The following is an 11,853-nucleotide window of genomic DNA, read 5'->3' as shown; positions in this document are numbered from 1 at the left end:
GTAGGTACAGGGGGTAGGCTTACAGGGGGGTAGGTTCAGGGGGAGTAGGTGTGGGGGGGGTAGACTTACAGGGGGTGCATACATTGTTTTTGCTCTGAATGTTTGATCATTCAGCAGTAAAATCTGTATGTTTTTACTGTTTGCTCTGTTTTCACTTGTATATATATGGGACATTATGTCTTCCATAGTTTACAAAAGAGAAGTCAAACATAGTTTTAGACATAGCTATAGTTTGAGACAGTAACCCTTTATCATGTAGACTTTGAAGTTATTTTGTACCGTTTCTATGTTCTTTTATCCTTGTTATTTGCAATTAGCCTTCGGGCAGGAATTTGCAATAAACTTATCATATATTTTGACCTTGGCTTACCTGTTTAGGGTGACCTTGGGTGGATGACCCGGGGGTCGATGGTGGGGCCGTTTCAGGACGCGGCCTTTGCCCTTCAACCCAGCACGACCCAGAAACCCGTCTACACCAACCCACCAATCAGAACCAAGCACGGCTATCATGTGATCATGATCGAGGGCAAGAAAATGTGACGTTGGAAAATCTCTGGTCTGGGTTAGAATATTTTTTTTTGGGGGGGGGGAGTCTGTGTGATAGCCATGTAGTAACCATTGAGTGAAATAGTTTTTGGGGGAGCCTGTACCATATAGTCTGGGTGCCATCTGATTTGTAACGGCAACCCCGTAAAAATTTTCCGGGGTTGCCGTTACAAATCGGGTGGCGTTCAGGCTATGTGCCATAGCCATGTAGTAATGTAGTAGCCAAACCACTTCAGTGCTAACTCAAGTTGCACAGACCAAATAAAATCACAGTCCGAAAAGTTAGAGGCAATATTCTCTATTGTAGATTTTCTTCTTACAATTGTAACATTGTGCAACAGTCTGTACGATAGAGATGTTGTAACTAAACAACTGAAATGCCAACTTAAGTTGTACAGACCCAAATAAAATCAGTCTGAAAAGTTAGGGGTGTATTTAGTGCAAGAAAAGCTTCAGTCTTTTGTAGCTGAACATCATTGTAGCTGGAGTTTTGTAAATCACCACTAGGAGGCATTGCAGCACATTGGCCTTTACCTACCTGAATATATAATAGTTATCTGTCTTCACAACCTCCTTGTTTGAACTCAGCAAGTGATTTATTATCTTCTAGTTTATGTGAATTAAGAAAAAACTTGAATAGCTAGGGTGACTGAAAATTCCTTTGAAGATGGGACATCTGTAGGTCTTGACATGTTATTAGCTGTCCTAGCTTGCTTGTACATGTATCATTACTTCAACTTCCAGGTAATAAATGTTTCTTGGAGAATAAATACTGCCTGTTCTGACTTATTGGCGTTGTGTTTCAACTCAAATCTAATTACACATTGTGCACCAGTGGTTAAGTGGGGAAAATATGTGTAAAGTGCCTTTCCCAAGAGCATAAAGGCTCGTCTGAGGGCATGTCTGGGTGCATGTCTGGGTCCAACCCTGGGGATTGAACCTGGGTCTCCTTGCTTGATAGTCGGATACTCTACCACTACACCACTCAGTTTAGTGCAGTCCTGAATGACATGAGATCGCTGGTGTTGTTGTTACGTGTATTTTGTGTCTCTCCCTAAACACGGGACCTCCATTTACCGTTCCATCTGGGGGACGTCCCTAACTAGAGCTATTTGCTAACTGAAGTGTAGTTGTGAATGACAGATTCTTCATTGACTCAAGAAAAAGTTCAGGGACTTTTGTATATGGTCTGTATCTGTATAGCCGGTATATGCGCCCTTCAGCGTAACTCACCAGCTTCGCAGGCACACGGCGTGGCGGCAGCTACCTATATCACACCGAACGACTTGTTACACTCAATCTTTGCACATTTGATTGCAGGAGTTGTTTAAAGCTTTCTAGTGATGATGCCCCAACTGTGCTTGGTGGCAACAATCGAGTTCCAGTCTACGATAGTTCTGGGGAAATACGAGTTTTTGAATACCTCAATTCTTGGTTGATAACTCTGATATTTGAAGGCATGACTGTTTCTCATTCTTTTCTGGGCTGGTATCAGATACTTAGTGGTTGGTACGTCCACCAGTTTATTAGTCATTTTGTACATCGTGCACAGTCTGGACATTCTACGTCTGTCTTCCAGTGACCCCCACTGTAGGTTTCATTTCATTTCCGTTACACTAGCACCCCTTTGACGGTCTTCTACAACTACAGATCTAATGACATGAGATCGTTGCTGTTGTTGTTAAGTGTATTTATTGTAAGTCCTGTTAACATAGCTGTGTACAGACCACCTCTGCGATATCAGGGCGGCTCAGGACAAACTTTCGGTCGCAAAAACACAAACTGGTCGACACAAAGTCATGTAGGAGGGACCAACGCAGGATTTACAAAATGCAACATTCCTGGGAAGAAGACAAAAATACCATAAAGAGATTTCACAAAAGTCAGCAATTTTATGTCAACTTCTATTATAATTCAATTTTAGTCAGTCGTACACACGTGCGATTTGATGGCAAAATTACAGTCAGCATAAGTAGTTATATTATAACGCTGTCCACTACAGAACTTAGCGCGGCCTGGCGGACACACCAGGTACTGCACTACGCTGAGACAGGATATAAGATATTGCCACGGAGATCGTTGCCATAGTTACTCACTACTTACATACAAACAAGAAACTACACATGCTGCACAGGAAAGCCGCTTTCCTTAGTTACCAGAAATCACATCGGGTTGTAAGAAGAAATTCAAGTTTGCCATCAATTTTTTTCAGTTAAGTATAAGCCTCTTCTTTGTATCACTACACTATAAAAATAACCAACACCCATGCAGCTCTGCCGATTTAAATAGGTTCTGCCCTGGAAGCAGGATTCCCATTGGCTGGTTTTAAGTAGGCAACCAATAGGCCTTTAGTTTCACTCTACGGTAGCCAATGGGAAGGCAGCTTGCAGGGCCGCTCTACAATCAAGCAGGAAGGGGAGTATGCACAGTGGGATCTTCCATTATAGAAAGGCCATGGGGGGGAACAAAGCTGCATTTGAAGTTTTGAAACTTTCGTTGTCTAGAAAAAGTCGTTTCTATGTTCTTCACAAAATCTGGACTACACCGAGGCAGGCTGAAGCTTCTGGTCTCAAAATGGACCCTTCTCCCCCTACAAACCACGTGGACTGGTCCACTGTTCATGTTGCTATGGCAACCACAGTAAACACATCCCCACCCCCCCTCCTTCCGTCCTGTCGGCTAAACCACGGGTCTGTCTGTGTCAGGAAGAGATATTTTTGTGCCGTTTTTTTTTTCCTTGCGTGGAAAGTGGAACATTCCCAGGTCTGAAGTTTTCGGCTTGCGCTGGTCCAAACGTGAAGCATGCAGGTTAGTCATACATACAAGACAGGAAACTTCTCAACTCCAGATCCTCAGGTTTAGTAAGAAGTCTTAAGTGAGTCACACAAAGTGTCGGACGCTTTGTTCTCGTCTTCTTTTTATACACTTAAAGGAGTCTTAAAGAGAGATTGCTTTTCACAAGTCGGAAAGATAGTGTTACGTCTTACTTCAGTCTGAGGAAGTTTACAAGGTGGAAAACTTTACATGCCTGGACGAGCTGCGCTGTCATTGGTCCAAATTAAACAGCAGACAAACAGAGTGTGAGGATACGGACCAATGGAAGCCCTACCATGCATTACCGTGGAGATGACCTCTGACCTCCAGGTGACCCTACGACCTTTGTAGTTTTTTCTCATAGTGGAAAATAAATTTTTGGTGAATCTTGGTCTCATGCTATCACTAACACATTTATAAACTTTTGTACTGTACAATTTTTATCAATACAAGCAAATCTACAGAGTCAGCCCAAAATCTTCCTTTGTGCCCTTACCGCCTGCCTCCGTCGTGATTTCTGTGAATTTTTCTCACTCAACCTTTCTTTCCCTCCTTCTATCCACACTAACCTCCATGTTAAACAATATGGGGGCTGGGTGTAACATTTTGGGGGCTCTAAACTGCCCCCTGCCTTTTTCCTTTCCTGGTTTTCAAAGGGAGTTTTGGGTCTTCCAACGCCAAATGGCCGTCAGCTGCCTGCTAGTGTCCAATTCTCATCGGTCAAATCTGGTAAAAGGAACAACTTTGGTTTCTCTGGGTCTGCCTAGAAGAGACCCCTGGCAGCTGGTGTAAGAACTGCAGCTGCCGCTCCAAAGAGTTAAAAGTGAGGGAAGAATCAATCAAGACTAGTCTACGATCTCTGCCTGTTGTAAAAACTTGTCCCCGAGTCCCCACTTAAAGACATCTTCTCCCGCGGTTAAGAACGTTGACAGGCGCGTCGATCGCCCTGCCCTTCTTGGCACGTGCAGAAGAAGACACAACGTCTCGCTAACGTAGTACGTAACGTCCCCCGTCTCGTCTGTGCATAGTTACGACCCCGATTCTCATCCCTCCCCCTCATTGGCCGAACGGACGGGTTGCCGGGGTAACAGGCAGCTGTCAATCATCCTCCCATCACTATGGTTACAGCCAATCAGGGCTGAGTTGTGTCCAAATAAGGAAATTTGGAGATAATTGCCCATATAAGGAAATTTGCTGATGGCTGAGTTGTGTCCCAATGCCCATATAAGGAAATTTGGAGATGGCTTAATGGCATCCCGAATGCCCATATAAGGAAATTCATGAAAATGTGTCCCCCCCCCTTCCTACAGTGGTATGGTCCAGATTTGAGTATTGCTTCTTGCTTGATGAGGAAATGACCAACAGGAAGTTCTAAATGCTCCACCCCTGGGGAGTTGCCAAAAATGACTAAAACCCAGTGTGTGGGTTTGGATGTTTTTCAGCTGCCTGGTGCGCCCCCCTCCCCCCCGCCGGCGCCCGTTCGCTCCGGGACGAGACGCTGCTTCACGTGAGCTTCTCCTTGGCGGGAACCCACGCGGTCTGCTGCGAGTTGTCCTGGATCACGCCCTTGACCTTGTCGTAGATCTCGTCGATGGTGTCGCCCTGCACGATGGCCGTGAAGTACTCAGCGAACTCCTGCTCAAGCTTCTGCGCACGCTCGTACGTTTTCCTGGCCTGCTCTTCTGTGATTCGCTTGTTCATTTCCCTGCAGGGGCAAAGGTTACAGGTCAAGGGACAACCGGAAAATGCTGGATTGGGGGGGTCCAATGTTGCTTGGCATGCTGGGATATGCACAGATGCACTACGATTGACAGCTTGGCATGCTGGGATACCTACATCAGCAGTATAATTGACAACTTGGCATGCTGGGATATATCAGCTATATTGACATGCTGGGATAGCCTGGCATGCTGGGATACATCAGCAGAATGATTGACAGCTTGGCATGCTGGGATACATGAGCAGTGTGATTGACAGCTTGGTATGCTGGGATACATGAGCAGTGTGATTGAGAGTTTGGCATGCTGGGATACATGAGCAGTATCATTGACAGCTAGGCATGCTGGGATACACGAGGAGTATGACTTTGAGAGCATGGCATGCTGGGATACACGAGCAGCATGATTGAGAGCTAGGCATGCTGGGATACTCACATAATAGACTCGATAGACTTGGGTTTGATGAAGATGGCGACGGGGTAGAGTTGGGCCACCTGCAGACGCTTGATGGCGTTTCCGGAGACGTCCAGGATACAATGCTTGCCCTGCGCACAAATATAACACAACATGTCACGTTAACTGTCCAGGATACAATGCTTGCCCTGCGGGGATAGAAAAACATGTCACATGTCAACTCTTCTGTTGCCATGGAAACGTCACATCAGATCAACTCTAGCGGGCCATGAGCTTGTTTTGTTACCATGGCACAAAACATGACATCATATTACCCATGGTGGGTCATGGGCTGCCTCTGTTGCCACACAGGTCAACATGGCTCCTGCATATCAGGTTACCGATGACCAGGAAAACGTCACCTTCACAGCTGGGCATCATGGGAAGTCCTCAGAAATACCACTAAAGCATCATGGGATGCCCTCACAAAACAGAATGATGTGCATCATGGGACTACCCTCGTAAAGACAGTTATTGTGGGATTGACAATAAGATCATGTTTTTTTTTGCTGTGACCTTGACTGACCTTATCTGCTACTTCTTTATTAATTAACGGAAGCCACGCTGGTTCCGTACAGGTGACCTTGACTGACCTTATCTGCTACTTCTTTAACGGAAGCCACGCTGGTTCCGTACAGGTGACCTTGACTGACCTTATCTGCTACTTCTTTAACGGAAGCCACGCTGGTTCCGTACAGGTTGTCGTTGTACTGCCCCGCCTCGATGAAGAGGTGGTTCTGGATGTCGCGCTCCATCTGTTCCCGCGACGCCACGAAGTGGTAGTCCCTGCCGTCCACCTCGTATTCCCGCTTCGACCGCGTCGTGTCTGTAACCATGGCAACGGTCGCTTAGCAACAGTAACTTAGCAACAACACGTGGCAACCGTAACTTAGCAACAACACACGACAGACATGGGGTAATCCCTGCCGTCCACCTCGTATTCCCGCTTTGACCGCGTCATGTCTGTAACTATGGTAACGGTAACTTAGCAACAATGCATGGCAACCATGACAGCCAATGGTGGCAATCCCTGCCCTCCTGATCATTATCACAGTTTACATGGTGAATATATAATTTTACATGGCAAATAAAAGCAGATGTGTTACTCACGTGGTACACAGCTACCGAACTTGTCAGGAAACTCTGAGATGAGGTCATCATTTACGCGGTCCTGTTGGAGGGAACAACGCTCGTTAAACAACAGTCTGACGAGTTTGACTCTAAAATCTCTAAACCAGCGATATAACACATCTGTACCATGTCACTATAGGCTTCATTTCTCACTACTGCTTAACATCCATGTCACAAGCTCAGGAGACTGAACAGAAAAAAACATGCGAGTTTACTGTCAAAAGTCACAACCTTCCATCCCCATCCCTCCCTCTATCCCTCCTTTCAAACAACCATCCATTTACCTATCCATTCTTCCATCCATCCCTCTTTAATTCCCTCTGTCTGTCTTACCTTCAATGGCCCCAGTATGATCACTGGTCTTGTGTATTTCACTGGAAAGAAAAAGAAAGAATATCTGCTGTTACATTTTCTGATTCCAACTTGAATGTTTCTTCAATATGTCCTTCATGACTTCTTCTGGTATGATACTTAGTCAGAGCTCAGTCTACTGCTAGCATCTATTTCCTTCGATTCATATTTTATCTATAGCAGCCAATCCAAATCTAAACCAAGGCATAGAGATGGTGCATGATCAATGCTGTTCTATACTGTATACATCATAACAATTGACTGCTTATGCATATTTAACGATTTACTCAATACTTACTGCTTCTGCAGTGACATAGTTTGTGCTACTGTGTGTTTGTGCCAAACTTACACTCTTGTACAAGTGATATTGTTTGTTTGTTTGTTTATGATACTGTTTGTTTGTGCAACTGTTTGTTTGTGCCATACTTACACTCTTGTACAACAGAGATATTGTCTGTGCTGTTTGTTTGTTTGTTTGTTTGTTTGTTTATGATACTTACACTCTTGTTGTACAACAGCTTCATATGACAGAACTGGTTCATCGACTCCCCCTGAGGAGAGAGAACAGTACTGCAGTCAGAACGGTTCAAGGGCGTGAGCTCAAGGTTAAGATGGCTGCCCTCTGCTGGGAGCGGAACAGACAGGGCAACAGCCTCCCTTACTTCTCCACTAACTCCCATCCACCATGCAGTCACTATGGCAACCGTAACTATGGTTACACTCATGACAAACGAGAAGTCAAAACTGTAATTTTACTTTACTGAGTAACGCCTTTATACAGAAACTTTTTGTTTTTTATATTTACTGAAAATTGATGTATCCAGCATGGTTCTATTTCTTGTCACAAAATAAGCTTGACATACATATGAGAAACATACATGTGTAAAGACTTGTTCATGCTCAGGAACTACATGCAGATAAAACAAATGGTGGTAAAAGCTGATACAGATAGCCTGATGTCACACAATGTCTCAATTTTGGACATTTTTGCCAAGACTCCAGTTTTCATAAGTCAAGAGATTTTACTCTCCAAAAGTTGTGACATCAGACCATCCAAGAAATGCGAAAAAAACTCATGCAGAGAAGTTTGAAGAAAGGAAAGCAGAAAAGATTGAACTGCAGAATGGATGCAGGAAGGATAGAGGGAAGTTTTACCCTCCGATTCGCCAGTAATTTCACCTGAGTGACAGAAAGAATGAAGAGAAGATGGAGGACAGGAAGTCAAGAACGTGGCAAAAGTCAGACAATGATGTTACGGTAAAATGATGAGAAAAGATGCAAAGCAAACTTCACAAAACATGAAAACTCTGAATTACATGGTTTACGAAATTCTTAATGTCACAAAATATAAAAATCACAATCGTGATGACAAGAGGTGTGTGTTTTTTTGGGCCTCGTGGAGAAGGAGACAAGAAAAACCTCCGTAGAGTGGTGGAAGGTGACAGAACATTATGGGATACAGAGAGAGGGGTGAGATATAGACAGATAGTGACAACTAGAGATGAATAATATTATACACGTATAGAGAGATGAGCACGTTGGCAGAATGTACAGCGCCTGTGTAAAACCCGAATTTTTCAAGGTTTCTGTTGTATGCTTGGTCAACATTGCATCAGAATTTTGCCTTTTTTTTCCATTGCAGATGATATCTTTGCTGACACAACATTTGAAAACTATTGACAGAATATTTATTTCAGTTTTTCAGTTTATTTATTTATTTCACCAGCAACTACACTCAGATTGAATAAAAAGCTGTTTGGAATGTCATCCTTAAATGCGTGAATACGACCTTAAAAGAGACATTCAGCTGTAGAACTTTGCCATACGTTATGGGTTTTGAGCAAGTGCAGTACGCTCTGCCGAATTGTGCCAGAGAGAACAAATACACAGTTGAGTGAGGGGACATGAAAGAGAGGACAACACCCAAACTGAGAGTGAGTTCAGAGAGAAGACGGAAAACTACAGAGAAGTAAAGTAAAAGTAGTAAAAGAAGTAAACGTGTGTTTAGAGAGGCTGAAGTGACATGATCAAGAAGAGAAGACTGACAGATTAAAGTAAGACAGAAACAGGCTGGTAACAGGACAGAATCAGGCTGAAAACAGGTTGGAAACAGGACAGAAATAGAGTGGATTGACATGGAAGACAAGCTGTAGAAGAGTGAGAGAAATGATGTATGAGTGAACACTACAGGATGTTTGTGTTGCAAAGATTAGGAGCAAACAGAGGAGTCAGAACCTGGTGTATCCAGAACCATGCTTTATCCAGAATCATGCTCAGGCACAGTTCTGGATGGTCCAAATACACATGTATATCCAGAACTGTGCTTGGGGCAAATATACATTTTTGGATATGCAGAGACTATCCAGAACCGTGCCTGATCCTAACCCTAACCCGTTCAGGCATAGAACTAGATAGACACAGTTCTGAACCCGTTCTCAGGTGTTATGATGTGTTAGGTCAGGCGGGAGAGAGAAAGCAGCAGTCTCATGCAAAGTTATGACATATGACAGCAAAACGTTAAGTCCAGCGGCATGCACATCAACTAGAACAACCAGCAAGGACCAATTTAGAGCTGACTGTTAGCAGCAGAGAGCATTAGACAGCAGAATCTTGTATGAGTTCAGCATAAAGAATGTTATGTACAGTTCCAGTAGTGATAGCAGTAGTACAGTTACAGTAGTGAGCAGAAGTGGACATGGAGTCAGTTCCTATGAAGGGAGACTGTTGTTATTTACCACAGGGGAGGCAGCAGAGACACTGAAGGGAGAAAACTTAGCCTGGAACAGACACTTCCTGGGTTTCAGCAGTCATGGCTAAGTTTCAGACTATTAGAAAGACTCTGCCAGGGGCTTTCCTGACTCCAGTTTCTCTTTGAAATGAGAAAACAGCTCAACATTCTACAAGGTTTTACTCCAGTAATCTTTTGCTTCAAAAAGACTGATGAAAGTAGAATCCCAGGGAAAAGGCTGTTCCAGGCTAGGCTGAGAGGAACTGCAGGATAGGGGGAGCTGTTGTATGGGTGGTGGAGCAGAGAAACTGCAGGATAGGGGGCGCTGTTGTATGGGTGGTGGAGCAGAGAAACTGCAGGATAGGAGGAGCTGTTGTATGGGTGGTGGAGCAGAGGAACTGCAGGATAGGAGGCACTGCTGTATGGGTGGTGGAGCAGAGGTACTGCAGGATAGGAGGAGCTAGCTGTTGTATGGGTGGTGGAGCAGAGAAACTGCAGGATTGGAGGAGCTGTTGTATGGTTTTTGGAGCAGAGGAACTGCAGGATAGGAGGCGCTGTTGTATGGGTGGTGGAGCAGAGGAACTGCAGGACAGGAGGAGCTAGCTGTTGTAAGGGTGGAGGAGCAGAGGAACTGCAGGATAGGGGGAGCTGTTGTATGGGTGGTGGAGCAGAGAAACTGCAGGATAGGAGGAGCTGTTGTATGGGTGGTGGAGCAGAGGAACTGCAGGATAGGAGGAGCTGTTGTATGGGTGGTGGAGCAGAGGAACTGCAGGATAGGGGGCGCTGTTGTATGGGTAAAGCAGAGGAACTGCAGGATAGGAGGAGCTGTTGTATGGGTGGTGGAGCAGAGGAACTGCAGGACAGGAGGAGCTAGCTGTTGTATGGGTGGTGGAGCAGAGAAACTGCAGGATAGGAGGAGCTGTTGTATGGGTGGTGGAGCAGAGGAACTGCAGGATAGGAGGCACTGCTGTATGGGTGGTGGAGCAGAGGTACTGCAGGATAGGGGGAGCTGTTGTATGGGTAGTGGAGCAGAGGAACTGCAGGATAGGGGGAGCTGTTGTATGGGTGGTGAAGCAGAGGTACTGCAGGATAGGAGGAGCTGTTGTATGGGTAGTGGAGCAGAGGAACTGCAGGATAGGGGGAGCTGTTGTATGGGTGGTGGAGCAGAGGTACTGCAGGATAGGGGGAGCTGTTGTGTGGGTAGTGGAGCAGAGGAACTGCAGGATAGGGGGAGCTGTTGCATGGGTAGTGGAGCAGAGGAACTGCAGGATAGGGGGAGCTGTTGTATGGGTGGTGGAGCAGAGGTACTGCAGGATAGGGGGAGCTGTTGTATGGGTAAAGCAGAGGAACTGCAGGATAGGAGGCGCTGTTGTATGGGTAAATCAGAGGAACTGCAGGATAGGAGGCGCTGTTGTATGAGGATGAGGATGTTGGTAGGAACGGCAAACTTACGGTAGCTACTCTCGCTATCACTGGCGTTAGTGGACACCTCTGTGGGAGCAATGCAGGGGGTCAGATATTCACGCAGAACTACAGGTACTGAGGGTACTCAGGTACCATGGTCACTCCTACAGGTACTGTGGGTACCTGGGTACCATCGCAACAAATCTGCAGGTACCACAGTCACTTCTATAGGCACTGTGGGTACCCAGGTACCATGGTCGCTTCTACTGGTACTGTGGGTACCACAGGCCAGACCTCAGTACCCAAGTACCATGGTAACAAATCTGTAGGAACCACAGAAACCTCTGACAGTGAAGGTACCATAGTGAGGACCTGAGTACCCTTGTACTATTGATAGATCTAGGTACTGTAGGTAACACATGAGTTACCCAGTACCACTGACAAAAAAGGATCTCCCTACATTGTCACTTATTTACATAATTCATATTTTCAAGATATTCATTCAGAATTTAACAACAGGAGTTTTCTCTGAGGAAGATCCTTTCTGCCACGGAGCTAAACAAACAGAGGACCGAAACAGCTGCTGCACAGCTCACAGAACCATGCTTTATCCAGAACCAAGCTCAGGTACAGTTCTGGATAGTACATGTGTATCCAGAATTGTGCTTTATCCAGAACCATGATCAGGTGCAGTTCTGGATAGTACAC

At 45.2% G+C, this 11,853-nt stretch overlaps 2 protein-coding genes across 2 annotated transcripts in view; one reads left to right on the top strand and one right to left on the bottom strand.

Annotated features, from left to right (window-relative positions):
• The window catches only part of LOC109466963 (peptidyl-prolyl cis-trans isomerase NIMA-interacting 4-like), a 2,328-nt gene extending 1,004 nt beyond the window's left edge, over positions 1 to 1,324 (top strand). The window contains exon 4 of the mRNA XM_019764850.1: positions 378 to 1,324. Coding sequence (XP_019620409.1) covers positions 378 to 540 — 163 coding nt within the window. The 3' untranslated portion in view covers positions 541 to 1,324. The remainder of the gene's footprint in view (positions 1 to 377) is intronic.
• An 897-nt stretch (positions 1,325 to 2,221) lies between these two features.
• Positions 2,222 to 11,853, bottom strand: part of LOC109466956 (disks large homolog 1-like) — an 82,080-nt gene continuing 72,448 nt past the window's right edge. Inside the window, exons 19-26 of the mRNA XM_019764838.1 lie at positions 11,194 to 11,232; positions 8,169 to 8,192; positions 7,514 to 7,564; positions 6,996 to 7,036; positions 6,642 to 6,702; positions 6,185 to 6,357; positions 5,514 to 5,623; positions 2,222 to 5,065 (exon numbers count right to left, since the gene is read on the bottom strand). Coding sequence (XP_019620397.1) covers positions 4,864 to 5,065; positions 5,514 to 5,623; positions 6,185 to 6,357; positions 6,642 to 6,702; positions 6,996 to 7,036; positions 7,514 to 7,564; positions 8,169 to 8,192; positions 11,194 to 11,232 — 701 coding nt within the window. The 3' untranslated portion in view covers positions 2,222 to 4,863. The remainder of the gene's footprint in view (positions 5,066 to 5,513; positions 5,624 to 6,184; positions 6,358 to 6,641; positions 6,703 to 6,995; positions 7,037 to 7,513; positions 7,565 to 8,168; positions 8,193 to 11,193; positions 11,233 to 11,853) is intronic.

Source organism: Branchiostoma belcheri, unplaced genomic scaffold, assembly GCF_001625305.1.
Source record: "Branchiostoma belcheri isolate BF01 breed outbred unplaced genomic scaffold, Haploidv18h27 scaffold172, whole genome shotgun sequence".
Classification (NCBI taxonomy): domain Eukaryota; kingdom Metazoa; phylum Chordata; class Leptocardii; order Amphioxiformes; family Branchiostomatidae; genus Branchiostoma; species Branchiostoma belcheri.
This window is presented reverse-complemented; position numbering and strand designations above follow the sequence as displayed.